This window comes from Musa acuminata, chromosome BXJ1-9 (genome assembly GCF_036884655.1).
Source record: "Musa acuminata AAA Group cultivar baxijiao chromosome BXJ1-9, Cavendish_Baxijiao_AAA, whole genome shotgun sequence".
Lineage (NCBI taxonomy): Eukaryota > Viridiplantae > Streptophyta > Magnoliopsida > Zingiberales > Musaceae > Musa > Musa acuminata.
Genome location: NC_088335.1, coordinates 44941794 through 44956954, shown reverse-complemented (window position 1 = coordinate 44956954; position 15161 = coordinate 44941794). Strand labels below are relative to the sequence as shown.

Sequence of the window (15161 nt, the reverse complement as noted above, 5' to 3'; positions counted from 1 at the left end):
GTCTAACGCTACCACTGCCTCGGTCGCTGTGGGACCCACCACGAGCGTGCATTCGTCTCCAGGTAGGATGCGGGTGGGCGTTAAGGGGATAATTATTACCACCCGTCGAATACGCAAACCTGACGTGTCGCGTTCCACCCAAGGAAGGGGCTCACGACCACGTCAGTCCTTGTCTGACTCGGACGCGTGAGGACGGACGGTTGGGATGGAGTCAAACCGGTCAAAAGCGAAGAAATATTCGAGAGAGTGATCCACCACCGTCGAATGTCCATCCCACGGTGGCACGCGACACGTCAGGTCACCTCTTGACGCCTCCCGCGTGTCCGGAGGGGTCCCCACACGGGGTCACGTGACGAGGCGCGCCCAGTCACGCGGATTTCGTGGTTCGAGAGCCAAGGGCCGCGCGATTTGGATCGGACGGCGAGTGATCGTCGCTGCTGCGTTAGGACTTGGGAACGTTGACCTGCGCACTGAAGACGCCGTTAAGTCGTACGGTCGGCCGTGTGCTGGCATATGAAGCCGTAAGAGAAAGTAACGTGGAAGAGGGAGGGAGCGAGATTGAGAGAGAAGGAACAGAGGCGAGTCCAAGTTTGGATTCTGAAGCGATTTGAGGGGAATCAGAAGGTAAAATCGGCGACTTCAATTGTTTTTTCCTAGCGGTTTTCTTTTGGATTCGTGTGACAATTTCGTCCTCAAGTTTGGTTTTTGATTGCTTATCTTTACCCCTTCATTTGAGCGTAAGTTTTTGACGGTGTTGGTGTATCTTGTTTGATCTCTCGACGAATTTCACTTCATCTTTTTGGCGATTGAGACTTGTTGATAAGGAAGACCAAGGGTAATGGGTTGGAGATGGCTGTAGGTGGTGGGATTCTTGTTTGGGTAGGAAAACATTTCAAGTTCGGGCTGAAGATAAAGGGTAAAGGTTATCTTTTCGTCTTTTATTTTGCCTTTTGGAGTTGCATCTTTGTTACTGTATATATACTTGGGTTTTGTGTGAGGGAGAAAGAGGATAATTTGACGTGTACTGAGTTCTTCCTTTTTCTTCCTTGTTTTCTTGTTGTCAATTTGAGTATGTTTCTACTGAGTTTTTAGTCATCACTTATAGTTGAAATAAAATCTTGGGAGGGGACAAAGCAAAGGAGAAGACGAGGAGCTATGTGCTGGAGATCGATTGTTGAGTTGCATGCACTTGTTCAAATTTTGCCCTTTTTTCCTAGCTCGTATTTTTTGTAACATGTAAGTTAAAAATGGACCTCTTGGCATGTTGCGTTTTTTTAGATATTATCATTCCTATGTAGGTTCATTCAAAATGTAAGGGACAACAAAGAAACAACACCTGTATGGATAGCCACTTATGGTTTTTCATAGAGATGTTACTCTAATTATTAGGATTGGTAAGTATTTTGGGATTACCGGAGTCATTGGGATAAGGAATCATAGTACAAGGAGTTCTCGTGAAGAAAGAAAATCATGATAATTAGGGTTTGGTTATTATCTTTGGGTTTTGATTGGAGGAGAGCAAGATGTGAAAAATACTTTTGGTGTTCGTTTCTCTCTAAGATGTCTAGAGAGAGTGCTCTCTGGGGTTTCTAGGAAGGGTGAGAGACAAGGTATAAAATTTTTGGGGTTTATGTGAGAGGATGTGGAAGGAAATTTATGCTTGAATGAGGATAACTTAAGGGTCTTGTAATTATTCTCTCATGATGAAGAATTTGATTTTCTCTGTGGATGTAGGCATGATTTATCGAACCACATTAATCTTGCATCAGCCTTTTAGTATGTTTTTTATTATTAATCTCTGGGTGTTCTTTTGGATTTTTGAGTTTTCCTCTCTTTCCCCAATACTAATGCACCAACCAAGGCTTCCTAAGTGCGAGAACAACGGATGTAGAGTTAAATAAATTTCTTCAAAATGTTATTGTGCATGCATCCTTCTTGTTGTAATTTCTGTTCTATAATGCTAGTCAAATCACTGCCAATGTAGTAATTTTAGCCTTTGCTGCATGATGGTTAGCATGAAAAAACATTTCGTGAATGGGTCATCTTTGCAAAATTGAAAAGGACTTTCTACTTCAGGTAGCTGGAAAGCTATTTTCCTTATTTGTGGCAAAAGATCAGTATATAAGATCAGTAAATATGAACAAGAAAAGTTGGAGGGCTTGACTGGCTAATTACTAGCTTAGGTGGATATAGTTCTCAATATCTTATACTTCATATTTGTTGGCGGCCTACTGCATATAGGCATTTATCAAGTTTACTCTTAGTTAAGGCATTTGATTTCACTGCATGGATTCACATAAATCAACGTATGCATAAAACAATTGTCAGAGTTGGACTAGGAGCAAAGAATAGATATCCTTATATGATTATTAGACACAAGATGAAGACATTCAAATTGTAGATAGAGGAAAAAGATACTGAGGAAACTGGAAGACAGCACCAGAAGTTAAATGTTAAACATGCTTCATGCAAAAACTTGTATTTCCCATAACTGGAGTCAGAGGCAGTATCAGGTTTTCTGAAGGATGAAATTTTTATTGGTTTACTTACACAATCTGTTGATAGACCATCCTTTGGCATATGTTTTATGATGGATATTTGGTAATAGTAAAGAGGAAGGACATAGCGTATCGGAGATTGGTTTGGGCTTCAAGAAGAACATAGGATAGTAGGATGGATGCTTTATGATATTGTTATGCTACAATTCTGTGATAGTGCCTAGTCTATCCAAGTTCGGGTAAAAAAAATCTCTCTCGAAGAAGATTGAAAGGAAGTTAGTTGTGAAGAACAATTATGATCCACAGGTACATTTATCTTATTTCTATTAAAGAATCATATGCATTTTTTGTTGTGGTATGAAATTCTCATGATGATATGCTTGGTTGCTATGTTTTCTCTTTGGGATTTGCTAGACAACAATTGTATATGCTGGTCAGTTATATGTTCCACTTTCGTATCTTGCATTTTTCACATGTGAAATAATAAAAAGTAGATATATAGATGTCTCCTTTTGCATATTAACAATTAAATTCATTCTCACATTTGCTTGGTAACTTTATATGCTAGATTTTTCCCACATTTTTTTTTGTGTGTTCTCTACTTTTATGCTGTAATGTGCATTGTGTGCTTTCATACTTGTGCAATTTTGCATTTAGAAACAAGTTTGCAGATGTTTATGATGCATGTTCATAAATTGGTATTTTATGGACAAGCAAATTACAGTAGTCCCATTGTTGTTACCAATAATGTATCATGACCTTATAGCATGCATGTCTTCTAGGCCTTCTTAGGAGCACTTAAACTGTGCAATAGCACAAATGTTAGACAGTATACGCTAGCAAGACATATCCTGTGTCATTCTGTGTATAACTTACAATTGAAAAGGAGAATTGAAGAATCAAAGCTTCCATTTTTGCTAAAATGTGTGGGGAGTGCCATATCCCCAAAACCAATTGTGCAACAGTTGAAATATGTAGGTATTTGTGCTGTCTGAAATCTAACATTATGAGCACTTTGCACGTATCACAAGGCATGGATCGATGTCGTCTCCCAAGTCTTGTCCCAACAGTGGGTTCCTCCATACATAAACCTTTGTCTGATTACCAAAGTTATTTATTATTAAACTAATGTTATTGCCTTCATTTTTATTTGTGTGTATCTTGGAGTTATGATTCTTTCATTTTCATTGACCAACATGAATTTAGTGACATTTTCTTTAGGGTGTGTTCTTGCTCTTTCTCATTCATTATTGATGCTCATCTTTTAGCATGGATTCTGATCAGTTTTGAGGGTTTACTGATGCAGACATCTACCGTGAATCCTATTCTCTGCAAAATCCTGCTTACACTGAATGGACATTTGATTCCATCAAATCAGCTCTTGGCAACTCACTCAGCTCCCCTACTTCAAGTCGGTTTGAGTTTTTCCCTCTGCTAAGCAATAGTCAGGAACAGAACAGCTTCACAGAAACCATCTCGGGTTAGCAAGTCTGGGTACACACTTAGGTACACTTTGCAAGAACTTGACAGCATTCAAGCAGTCCCAAGTTCATCTTCCAGAGATCCGAGTACAATCAGATTAACTTATGCAGTTTCCAGTCGGAGCATGAAGCACACTTTACAAGAGCTTGGGATTGTTCTCATGGCACCTGAAACTGTCAAGCCAACAACTAGTACTGATCCTGAGTTGAATGAGAACAAACAGCCCCAGCTTACAAAGCAGCGGTCAAGGACATGGACCCACAAAACCCAATTGGAGTCTCCTACTATCCCCCAGCCTCGGTATACCTCTGGTGGACATATGAATATCAGTCATGAAGCCCGTCCGGGGAAACGAGTTAGGGAAGTGAGGAAACAATTGGGTACTGATGTGAAACAGCCTGATGTGAAACAGCTTCTAATCGAATGTGCTAAAGCTTTATCCGAGAACAAGATTGAGGAATTTGAATTATTAGTTGAAAAAGCCCACAGAGCTGTTTCAATCAGTGGAGAGCCTCTTCAGCGTCTTGGTGCTTATATGCTAGAAGGCCTGGTGGCAAGACACGAGTCTTCTGGCACCAACATCTATCGTGGCCTGAGGTCCCGCAAGCCAGAGAGCAAGGAGCTTCTTTCTTACATGGGGATCTTGTATGACATTTGCCCCTACTTCAAGTTTGGATATATGGCAGCAAATGGAGCAATTGCTGATGCACTAAAGAACGAGGACAGGATCCACATTATAGACTTTCAGATTGCTCAAGGGACTCAATGGGTCACTCTAATACAGGCATTAGCAGCAAGACCTGGTGGTCCACCACATGTCCGTATCACTGGGATCAATGATCCAGTGGCAGAGTACACCCAAGGAGATGGCTTGCAGCTGGTCGAGAAGATGTTGTTGGGAATGTCCAAGAAGTTCTCTATTCCGCTTGAGTTCAAAGGTCTCTCCGTCTATGGGCCTGAGGTCACAAGAGAAATGTTGGACATAAGAACCGGGGAGGCACTTGCGGTGAACTTCACTCTTCAGCTCCACCACACACCCGATGAGAGTGTCGACGTGAACAACCCTCGCGATGGATTGCTGAGGATGGTTAAGGGATTGTCACCGAAAGTGACAACTTTGGTGGAGCAGGAGTCCAACACCAATACAACACCGTTCCTGACACGTTTCATTGAGACTCTAGATTACTACTCTGCAATGTTCGAATCAATCGATGCGACGCTGAAGAGGGATAGCAAGGAGAGGATCGATGTGGAGCAGCACTGTCTGGCAAAGGACATAGTTAACATTATCGCATGTGAAGAGAAGGATAGGGTGGAGAGGCATGAGCTGCTCGGTAAGTGGAGATCGAGGCTCAGCATGGCAGGCTTTAAGCCTTACCCGCTTAGCTCGTATGTGAACTCCGTGATAAAGACTCTGCTGAGCTATTACTCCAATAAGTATACGGCGGTGGAGAAAGATGGCGCATTGCTACTGGGTTGGAAGACCAGAAACCTAATCTCAGCTTCTGCGTGGCACTGATCATTGTGCATCGGAGAACCATATAAGACAGATTAGATGAGATTGTCGAGTACTGAACCACCGGCTAATGTGGATACGAATAATGTTACGTATTTATACGATGTATAATTCAGTTAATTCCTTGTGCGATATCTTTGGATGCTGCATCTTTTTGTAGCTTGAGAATGTCTATGAAATGTTCGGTGTTTCTGTGCATTACCTGCTTCAAGCAAACAAACAAGAGATGTAGAATCCTGGCCAGTTTCTTTTATCTGTTTGTTGTCTCATGGACCGAGGTTGAATGAATGGTTGATAGGTTGGCCTGTTGATGAATGGAGAGAAAGTAGAATAGACCCAATACCACATTAGATTTAGAGTGCTAAGAAATGAATTGAGATTAAAATAAGTTGAAGTAGAAGTGTCCTGTGATGATATCTCAATTTAAGAGAACAATGTCAAACACAGAGCTCATTTGCAACATACAATCTCAAAATCCACAGAACGAGAAAAAGGAGAAAAAACTGTAGATGAGAGCACAGATTGATTCAACTAATATGTGTTGATCAAAGATTCAAATTTCTTGGCTGCTATCTGGAAAATATTAATTTAAAAGCTTATTTTCACTAAAGCGACAACATTTATTCTGCAACTATCAATATCTCAAGCCTCATTTCTGAAGTATCACAAGTCTATCAACCACAGATTTGAAAAATCTTATTGGATATTTATTGATTAAACAATTTGTATGCGATACAAGTAGCAACAGAAGTGGTACAATCTGTGTCATTGATCAAGCAGAATCCTTTCAGAATGGAATGCAGTAAAATTTTCAAGCAACAGCATTGGAATAGCAACTAAAAAACAGATTATTTAACTACAGATGCAAATTGATTATTTTCATGCATTAAAATTGTAGTTATCGTATATATCAAGAATAACCGCATGTAAGAGAGCATCCAGAAACACTTGTATCTCTAAATTACAGGCCAAACAAAGTTCTTACTGTATCCTCCAGAATTCAAGCTTGATGATATTGGCAATCAATTTTTAATAAACTTTATGTTGGAAGAGTATTATCTAAAAGTAAAATGTTGCATGCTACTCAGGTCCTTGTATGTTTAATTTGCCGGTTTCTTTTAATGAGACAGCTCTCAACAATGTCTCAAAGGTTTGAAGTTAGAGGAAGAAATTAAACAAGTAAACTATTGTGATCATGGACCTGAACAACTTATTTCAATGTCTCTTTATTGATTTAGGACAAAAAATATTGTAGCACTAAATATATATGTACTAGATAAACTTTTTCGCCTCTAGAATTGTGTGTAAAATGGTTCAGATGGAAACATGATATAGAACAAGAAGTTGCAAACAACTACGATGCGTTCATGCTTTTATTATCTTTAAACAATTTAATTTGAAGGCCTGGTAAGCATATTACACTGGAGGAATAGATCACGGAATGCATGGTAAATAACAAATACATATTCCAAGTTAAAAATGTCAAGGTTCATCGTAATTCAAATTAATATATAATGTAAGATAATAAAAATTAACTAGCAAGTAACAGATAATATGGGGATGGGTTGAAGTAACATGTAAAATACATATTTTGCCAGCGACGACAACATATTGGAGTTTACTATAACCAATAAAAATCAATAATTTTGCCAACTACATGGTGATTATCCTGACATCTTTTCTGTTACCTTGCTATTAAGTCCCACTTCTATTTCTGCTTCAAGTACCTTTACCTTTTTTAGCATATTTTAAACTCTAATAATGCCACAAATGGATTGTCTCAAGTACTTCCATCCCTTTTCAAACTTCTTAAGTATGTGATAAGATAAAAATGGTCGCTGCCGCCAAATTCATGGTTCACGAGCTTGACATCTGAACCATCTCCTCATTACCTTGTCCAAGTGACTGCATTGCAGTATAATTAATTATTGTCGTATATGTTAGCAATAAAGTGCTAGTAATATGTCACAGGACAATTATATCATGTACCATTACTTCCATGAATTATCTATAGAGAAAAAGTCTGGTGTCAAACAATAAGTCCATCCATATTGAAAACCCACTTTTTTGTCATAAGTAGTTATAAAGCTAGTCTACCTTAATATGCATGACAGAAACACTTAATTTTATATGTTTCTCAATGCCAGTTTTTTAACTATTGGATGCACAAAACTTTACTTTAATCATTCTCAGTCTTATTTCATAATGTCTATCTCAAAGTGAATGAAACAAATGACAACTTATGCAGAACAATTTGGAATCATAGGTAAAGAACAACCATCACATAATCATGACCAGCAACAAATATCAAATTTAAACAGCCCAAATCAACAGTTCCAAATTTCTACAATTTTTTTTGTGCAGAACTAATGGCCTTTTAAGGCCCTATCCAGATTATTGTGAGAGGTGTCACAGTATACACAGTCTAAGCTTAGTCAAATAAGTTTTGAGAATCATTTTCTCCTAATATGATATATATCAGAGACTCACCATGAATAGATCTTGCAATTCTAAGCACATGGACTGAGCTGATGCTATTAAAAGGATAGATTTAGAATCATAAATTTGAACCATCAAATGATATTCCATAAAAATATATATATTTTTTGGCACTACCAAACCGATGAATCAAGTATATCGCATGGATAGTTAAAATGTACCAGGCCTTCTATTGTAGAGACACGATTCATTTTGCATCCTCTTGTTGCACTTCAGACCAAACAACAGAGAAGTACTTAGCAAACAATTGATCAATTCATCATTTGCCCAAGAAGAAATAACACAAATGTATATATTATAATCATTTGCAGTTAGAGATCAAAAGATAACACAAAGGTGTCTAACTGAAACAAACACAAATAAAAGATAGAAAAAGATGGTGAAAAGGATGAGAAAAATGACCACCAAAGAAAGGACATCCCCCACTAATCAATCTTCCGGCTTCAAGTCAGAATTTTGTTCGTGATATCACGGATCCGAAACGATGTTCTGCTATCAAGCGGATTTCTTCTTCTTGTTAGACTTGATCATCACATACCCAACAAACACACACAAGAAACTGAGGAGCGCAACACCAGCAAACACGGGTATCAAGATGGCATACTCCTGGGGAAGGAAATACCCATGCACAAAGTGATCCTTCTCCACAAATGGCTGCACAATAGTATCAATCAAAAGATCCACAAGTTAAACGAATCAAGGGTTCCCACATGAGAACCAAAACAGAGGGGAGTGAGTTGACCAACCAGAATGATGACCCAGAAAGTGTAATAGCTGAAGATAGAGAGGCTGACGGCCGACAGCAAGAATCCGACCGCCTTGTCCGCCAATTCCATCGTTGCTTCCGTCAATTCCCCGCTTCGACCCCCAACCTTCGAGACGAAAAGGTCGGATTTTGGATCGAAAACTGCGTGATCTTGAGAAACTCCAACAGCGTAAGTCCGAACAAGATCGAAACAGAACAACAAGAATCGCTGGGAGAGGAGATACCCACGAGTGCCCGAAGATATCGGCGGAGGCGTCCGGAGTTAGAGGTTGAAGAGGGGTAGATTTGGGGTATAGCAAGTTGGGGTCGTACGTGGGCCGTATTAAGCCCATTTAGAGTGGTCTTCTGCAGATTTGGGGTATAGCAAATTGGGCTCGTATGTGGGCCGAATTAAGCCCATTTAGAGTGGTCTTCTATAGATTTGGGGTATAGTAAGTTGGGCTCGTATGTGGGCCGTATTAAGCCCATTTAGTAATAACAGGTTTTGGGAGGGTATGATCTGCAAAATTACTCTCTCAACTCATTTTCCATCGTGAGAATAATTAAATAGAAAAGAAAATTTTTCTCATAGTATTCAAAATCATAGTTAGTAGAACTGAATTAAAAAATGACACTTTCGGATCATTACCTCATTGGTCGCGCCGATGGATCAACTAGTCTTTTAAATATATAAGTTTTCAAAAATATTTTTCAAAATATTAAAAATAAATAATTTTAAAATAAAAAATATTTATATTGAATGAGAGATTACTATTTGTAACTTTTTTTTACTATTTTATAATCCTATTTTTAATTTTTTTTAAATATTTTTAAATCATCCCTTTACAAATGAACGTAAACATCATTTTCCTCCGCATCCTCCTCTCCTTTTTCCGCGACATAAGGGAAAGCAACGAGCGAGATCGAACAATATCAAGCGACATCGACAAGGATGAAATAAGAAAAAAAGGGATAAAATCGATAATATTAAGATGATAAATAATAAAATAATACATTATTATTTGTAAGAGGATTGTCAAAGAATGGATTGTGAATAGTAAGCTTGAATTGAATAAGGTAAAAAGGCCCACACCTTTTAACATTGTAAACATAAAATCTTCATTTATATTAAATAACATATGATAATACTTAAAAGCAATAATATATTGAAGTAGAATCAGGTGTTGATGTTGCCACAAGAGTCCTCCACCCATAGTTCTCTTGTCATTTACATTATCTGAAAGTTAGAGCATCCTTTCTCTGTATGCTGACATGATTCTTCTCTCAAACTCTGAAAGATTAGCATTTCCTTTTCTTTCATTTCTAAAGATCCTGAAGTTTTCTTGTTGCTGTATCATTCGAAAGATAGGCACAGGCATCATTCAAGAGTCAGGTCAAGTGAGAGAAAGAAACTCATTTCAATTCAGAAGCTTGAAATCCGGAAGGATGATGTAAAACTACTAAAGATTTTGTTAAGAGAAACTATGTTCGAAATATATTTGTAATTATTGATAAATTTCAAGAAAATAAAAGCATTAAACATTGTATAAAAGCCAATCAAGCATTATACATTGAATATAACATTCATTCATGCATACATATGGAAAATACCACATAGCTTGGTCTTGTTCCTTTGGATCTGCAAAATAGAGAAAAGTGATTTAGTGGTGTAATGATATCACAGCTTGCTTGCTTGCTTTGTGATTACAATCTTTGCTTTGGTTGCATTTGGATCTTGTTTTCTTGATCCTTCTTTCTTTTGAATCCTCAAGGTAGGATAAGACTACTCCATTCAATTAAATGACAGGAAAAAGTGTCTTGATGCCTATTTTGATTCAAGATAACAAGAGAGAACAACAAAAAATATCTAGCAAATTATCAACATCATCAATCATTCAATCAATCAGCAGTAGCAACTTCATGGTCAACATTTTGATTCTGAAGATAATCTTCAAGTGTGCTGATTAGAACCAAGCTTCAGAAGAAGAAGGCTGCTGGAGCAAATGTGGGCACAACTCCATAGTGCCTGAAAGAATCAAACCAACAGACCCAAATTAACTTCTTATCCAGAGAGAATGACCAAACACAGCATTTACATACAAAGAGATAGCATATTGACATTTCAGAGAGAGTTTGGATGACCATGTCAATTCTAACACATGAATGGTTCCTTGTGTAAACATTTATTTGTACATCCCATGGTAATGATTCCAACATCATAGAAATCATAAGAGGTTCCGACTTTTAGCATCCATTTATTATTCCTCTTTTTTTTTCCCTCTTCTTCAGCTCTTCTCCTTTGATTGGATTTCAACAACATAGGAATCATAAGAGATTCTGAATTTTAGCATCCATTTATTATTCCTCTTTTGTTTTTCTCTTCTTCAGCTCTTCTCCTTTGATTGGATTTCAACATCATAGAAATCATAAGAGGTTCCGACTTTTAGAATCCATTGATTATTCCTCTTTTTTTTTTTTCTCTTCTTCTTCAGCTCTTCTCCTTTGATTGTATTAAGTCAAATGGTTTTGACAGAATAAACATGGAAGAAGCAATATTGAAGGATAAAAACAGAAGGCCCAGAAGGGACTTTATTTGTAGATGAGTTCAAAATGATTCATAAACAAATCATTAATACTTAGCCGAAGATCATTCAATCAAGCAAAAATCTTAAATATCACTAAGGTATTTTAACAATAAAATTATAATAGATTTTAGTAAGTTCATGCATTATTATTATTACTATTATTATTTAGTTTCTGTTGACATGTTTTTGCTCAACCCCTGCACATACTGCAGTCTATATTTGATCAGTCGAATTCACCTCAAAATTTTGTTTGATCAATCATACCATCTAAAAATCTAAATTTTATGATCATAAATCCTATAAAGCTTTCGTTATTAAGATGGGATCTAATATATGATTTTAATAATCTCAATGCAAAATAATTAGCCAAAATTTCTTTTTTATTCTTCGTGTTCAGCAATTAAAACTTTATATTCTAAAAATTAATCCTTAGCATAACAATAATAATAATAATAATACTTGGAATAAATCTTTGGTAATAGACTGGTAATAGCAGTGAGGAACAGATGAGCTAAATGTGTACTACTTACCGGTAGTCGTCCTTGGCGACGCGAGACGCTACCCTTGTGGCCGGCTTCGGCTTCGGCTTTGGCTTTGGCTTCGCCTTCGGCTTCCCCGACCCTCTGCCCTTCGACACCACAGCCGCAGCCAGCGCCGGCGGCGGCGCTGGCACAAGTATCCCGTCCTCCGAGATCGCCACCAACGAGGGCTGCCACTGAGAATCCTCCCTGCGCGACGCCCTCCGACGCCGCTTCTCCGGAGACGCGCACACCGCCGCCTCTGCCGGCCGCGTCTCCTCCATTTCCACCGTCGGCTTCGACTTCGGCGTCGCCTTCTCCAGCCAACCGGATCGCCAGCCGCAAGGGAACTCCAGTAACCTCATCCCTCTCCTCCTCTCGCTTCCCAGCAATCACGAGCTTGCCACCGCAGGCATCGCTGATGTTGGAAGAGAAGACTGTGTGCGCCAACGAAAGTCCCGGCGGTTTGGATCTATAGAGCCTCGGTCTCGTTGACTTGAGCTTTGACCATAATACCCTCGTTCTGGCGAGACTTCCAGGGGTGTTTCAGTAAATCTAGTGGGCTCGTCTTGATCTCGTATGGCGTGGATAATAGCCGAATGTGATTCCAGGAAATCGTCAACCGTCGGATCCTGATCGTAGGGCCTCCGATCTATATATTAGTCACTGACACCGATAGGCCTTTGTGGAGGCGATCAAGTGGCAATTAGGCGTCTCTTTCGAACGCTTTGGAATCGACCACTGTTCATGCCAATCCGTGAAGGAGACTTTGTAGAAGGAAAGCTTATGCACGCTTTCTCTCTCTTTTTGACTGATCCGAAAACTATTTATTGTAATATTATCCTTCGATCTGTTAGGTTCTCCTCCATTCGTCATTCATTCGATGCATCCAATTGGCTACACTTTCCATCCAAGCATTTGGTTTGATGGTACTGAAAGGAGTAGGATGCCATGTCCATCTAAAATATTGATGTTTGTTTCAGCTACAGTGCTCAATCTACCTGCATCAGCCTGTTTCGATTCATTGCAGAGATGCTACCTTTTTCTTCGCATGGAACTCAACTGAGAGTGGAGATGAAAGAGCCGAAGGTCTCTTTCAAGGAACTTTTAGGTTGCTCATGGGGTGATGCCAAACTCATCGAGTCTATCTGAACTAAAAAGAAGGGACTGCTTTATGTAGCAGGCTATGTTTGGCTGCCCAAAAGCCAGCCATCACTGCTTGCTTTTGTGCACTAGTTGAGGAGTCGTCATGAAGCAGGTGGGAAGATGAACCACTTGATACAACTTGTGCCATTGTCTTGCCATTTTAATGTCAGATGTCTCAACTGGATTGACAAAGATACATTTCCTACCAATATGTCACTTGGGACAGATCTGTCGTGAGCTTTAAATGAAACTTGACCTGATCCAATATTTCTCATGAACTCCCTCACACATCTTTCTTACTCTGCTGGCTATCTGAATAAGAACATATTGGGCCGTACAGTGTTTCCTCGTCACTTCATATTGCTATGTTATGTAGCTCAGAGAGTGACAGCTATGAAAGCAATGATTAGAGAAGCAAGTTTCTCATTCTCCTGCTCTTAGGCATTATAGATTCCGAGACAACATCAGAGTTACTGATCTAATGGACAAGGAACAACTTCTTCCGACCAATCTGATCTAAAGAATGCTGTGTTTCAGATTCAAGATGTGTCAAGGACAGACACCTCAATCTAAATCTAGGAGTAATCCTTTGTGTTCCAACTATTGGGTGGCTATGGCAACAGAAAAATGATGCATTGGAAGTACATAATTGAATTGTTTCACACAGAGGGTGGGTGTCAAAGAGAGGCTGTGAGACCAAATCTCTGCATCTCTCTAGCAAAATTCACTTTGAGATGCTCTTTTGTCGCGCCTATCGAATTCAGAGATTGTGTTGCTCACGTAACAAGAACTGAGATGAGAGTTCTTGTCATTTTGTAGAGAATATGTGTGAAGTATTGATCTTTCTCAGGAATAGTCTCCTCATTAGGTAAACATATACATCACAACCAGAGATCAGATTTGGATACTTCTCAGAACTTGAGAGGCCATGAAGCAATCTCAGAGAGTTGCTATGTTCATACGCATCTTTCAAAACTGGAAGATAAACCAATTTGTGACTGTGACTTGTATCATAACTATTCAAAGCCTAACTCAAATATCACATATGATCACCATGAACAGCAAGCCCACATCTGTCTTGAAATGTTTAGTTGCCAAAGATGTCATTCAACTGTTGTGGCCAATCATCCTTACTGCGAGCATGAATTAATTGAGAAGTAGTCTGTAGTTCCCAGCAGATAGGTGATCTTTTTACTTGCCAGAGACACCAAATAAAGATGAACAATGCTAAATTATTTCTCCTATGTTTCTTGCATGGTTACTGCAAATCCAGGGCAAAAAATACACCAACATTAATGTCAAAGTATTCAAATCAAGGAACTGTAACATGCTTAGATGGAATTGGCTCTGATGTTATCCATATTATGCACTTAATATCAGCAATGAAGCCTCAGAATTTGCTATTGTGCAAATTCTACTCTGCACAACAACATTACTTTCACTGTGCACAATAACTTATGACAGATCTACTATGAAATGATAACTATATCACACAACTGGTGAGCACTTCAAAATCAAACCATCTTTGATCTAGTCTGATTAAATATAGGTCTGCATGAGATCCAAGAAAAGCACAGGAAACAAGAAGATTCCAAAGGCTGCACATTTGCCTGAAACAAAAAACCTGAGATCAAAGGTACTCACAACAATTAAATAAGAGGTAGAGCCATTGTGAGAATGATCCATAATGAGCAGCACCAGATTAAAGTATGAAGAAGAAGAGTAAATCTTGTAAGAGTGGTTGAAGATACCTTCTCATGTAACCAAATAAAGAACAGACTTCCTTTGCTATTCACTGAATGGAAGATTCCTAGAAAAGAGAAAGCATGCAAGGGGACCAAACTTAGATAATTTAGGTGCACGAGGAGGTTGCTGTTGTCAAAATGCTAGGAAACATGATGCCATGGACATCGAAACTTCGACTTGATAAGATACTGACAATGCCAACGATGGCAAGAATATTTTGGATCTGTGAACTGGAAATGATTTTTGTGCTTGTGATGCCGAGACATGGAATCTTCCAACAAAATGAAATCATGTTCTCCTTGTCTGAATGACATGGATGAGGGAAGATATTGTTTCTCCAGCCTGATTTCTTTGATTGCCACTGAGAAGTACAGAAGTGACACTGAAGCTGATACAAGTCTGATTGCATCTTCTATGTTCATTGGC

At 38.8% G+C, this 15161-nt stretch overlaps 3 protein-coding genes across 4 annotated transcripts; 1 reads left to right on the top strand and 2 right to left on the bottom strand.

Moving 5' to 3' along the window:
* Positions 1–632: 632 nt before the first annotated feature.
* LOC103998880 (chitin-inducible gibberellin-responsive protein 1) lies at positions 633–5694 on the top strand. Its single transcript, XM_018818554.2, is given in 3 exon segments — positions 633–916; positions 3805–3979; positions 3981–5694. Coding segments are annotated over 3 exon segments (1761 nt in total). The 5' UTR covers positions 633–849; the 3' UTR covers positions 5500–5694.
* Positions 5695–8273: 2579 nt separating this feature from the next.
* On the bottom strand, positions 8274–9038 carry LOC103998878 (dolichol-phosphate mannose synthase subunit 2). 2 transcript variants are annotated; one of them, XM_018818002.2, is made up of 3 exons: positions 8990–9038; positions 8742–8911; positions 8274–8649 (listed from the first exon to the last, which is right to left on the bottom strand). In XM_018818002.2, the coding sequence occupies exons 2-3, from the start codon at positions 8829–8831 to the stop codon at positions 8491–8493; spliced, it is 249 nt and encodes an 82-aa protein (XP_018673547.1). In that variant the 5' UTR covers positions 8832–8911; positions 8990–9038; the 3' UTR covers positions 8274–8490. The 2 variants fall into 2 exon arrangements, with proteins under 2 accessions (XP_018673547.1, XP_064940071.1); XM_065083999.1 differs by having other exon boundaries at positions 8986–9030.
* Positions 9039–10513: 1475 nt separating this feature from the next.
* LOC103998877 (RNA polymerase II degradation factor 1) lies at positions 10514–12304 on the bottom strand. The gene is made up of 2 exons (XM_009420485.3): positions 11856–12304; positions 10514–10766 (listed from the first exon to the last, which is right to left on the bottom strand). The coding sequence occupies exons 1-2, from the start codon at positions 12206–12208 to the stop codon at positions 10718–10720; spliced, it is 402 nt and encodes a 133-aa protein (XP_009418760.2). The 5' UTR covers positions 12209–12304; the 3' UTR covers positions 10514–10717.
* Positions 12305–15161: the final 2857 nt, after the last annotated feature.

What these genes read in the sequence shown, in the direction of transcription:
- LOC103998878 (XM_018818002.2), bottom strand. Translation starts at nt 8,831, where the DNA reads ATGGAATTGGCGGACAAGGCGGTCGGATTCTTGCTGTCGGCCGTCAGC. An exon ending in CTTTCTGGGTCATCATTCTG is followed by an intron (nt 8,650 to 8,741) that starts GTTGGTCAACTC and finishes ACTATTGTGCAG; the next exon opens with CCATTTGTGGAGAAGGATCA.
- LOC103998877 (XM_009420485.3), bottom strand. Translation starts at nt 12,208, where the DNA reads ATGAGGTTACTGGAGTTCCCTTGCGGCTGGCGATCCGGTTGGCTGGAG. An exon ending in GTCGCCAAGGACGACTACCG is followed by an intron (nt 10,767 to 11,855) that starts GTAAGTAGTACA and finishes TGATTCTTTCAG; the next exon opens with GCACTATGGAGTTGTGCCCA.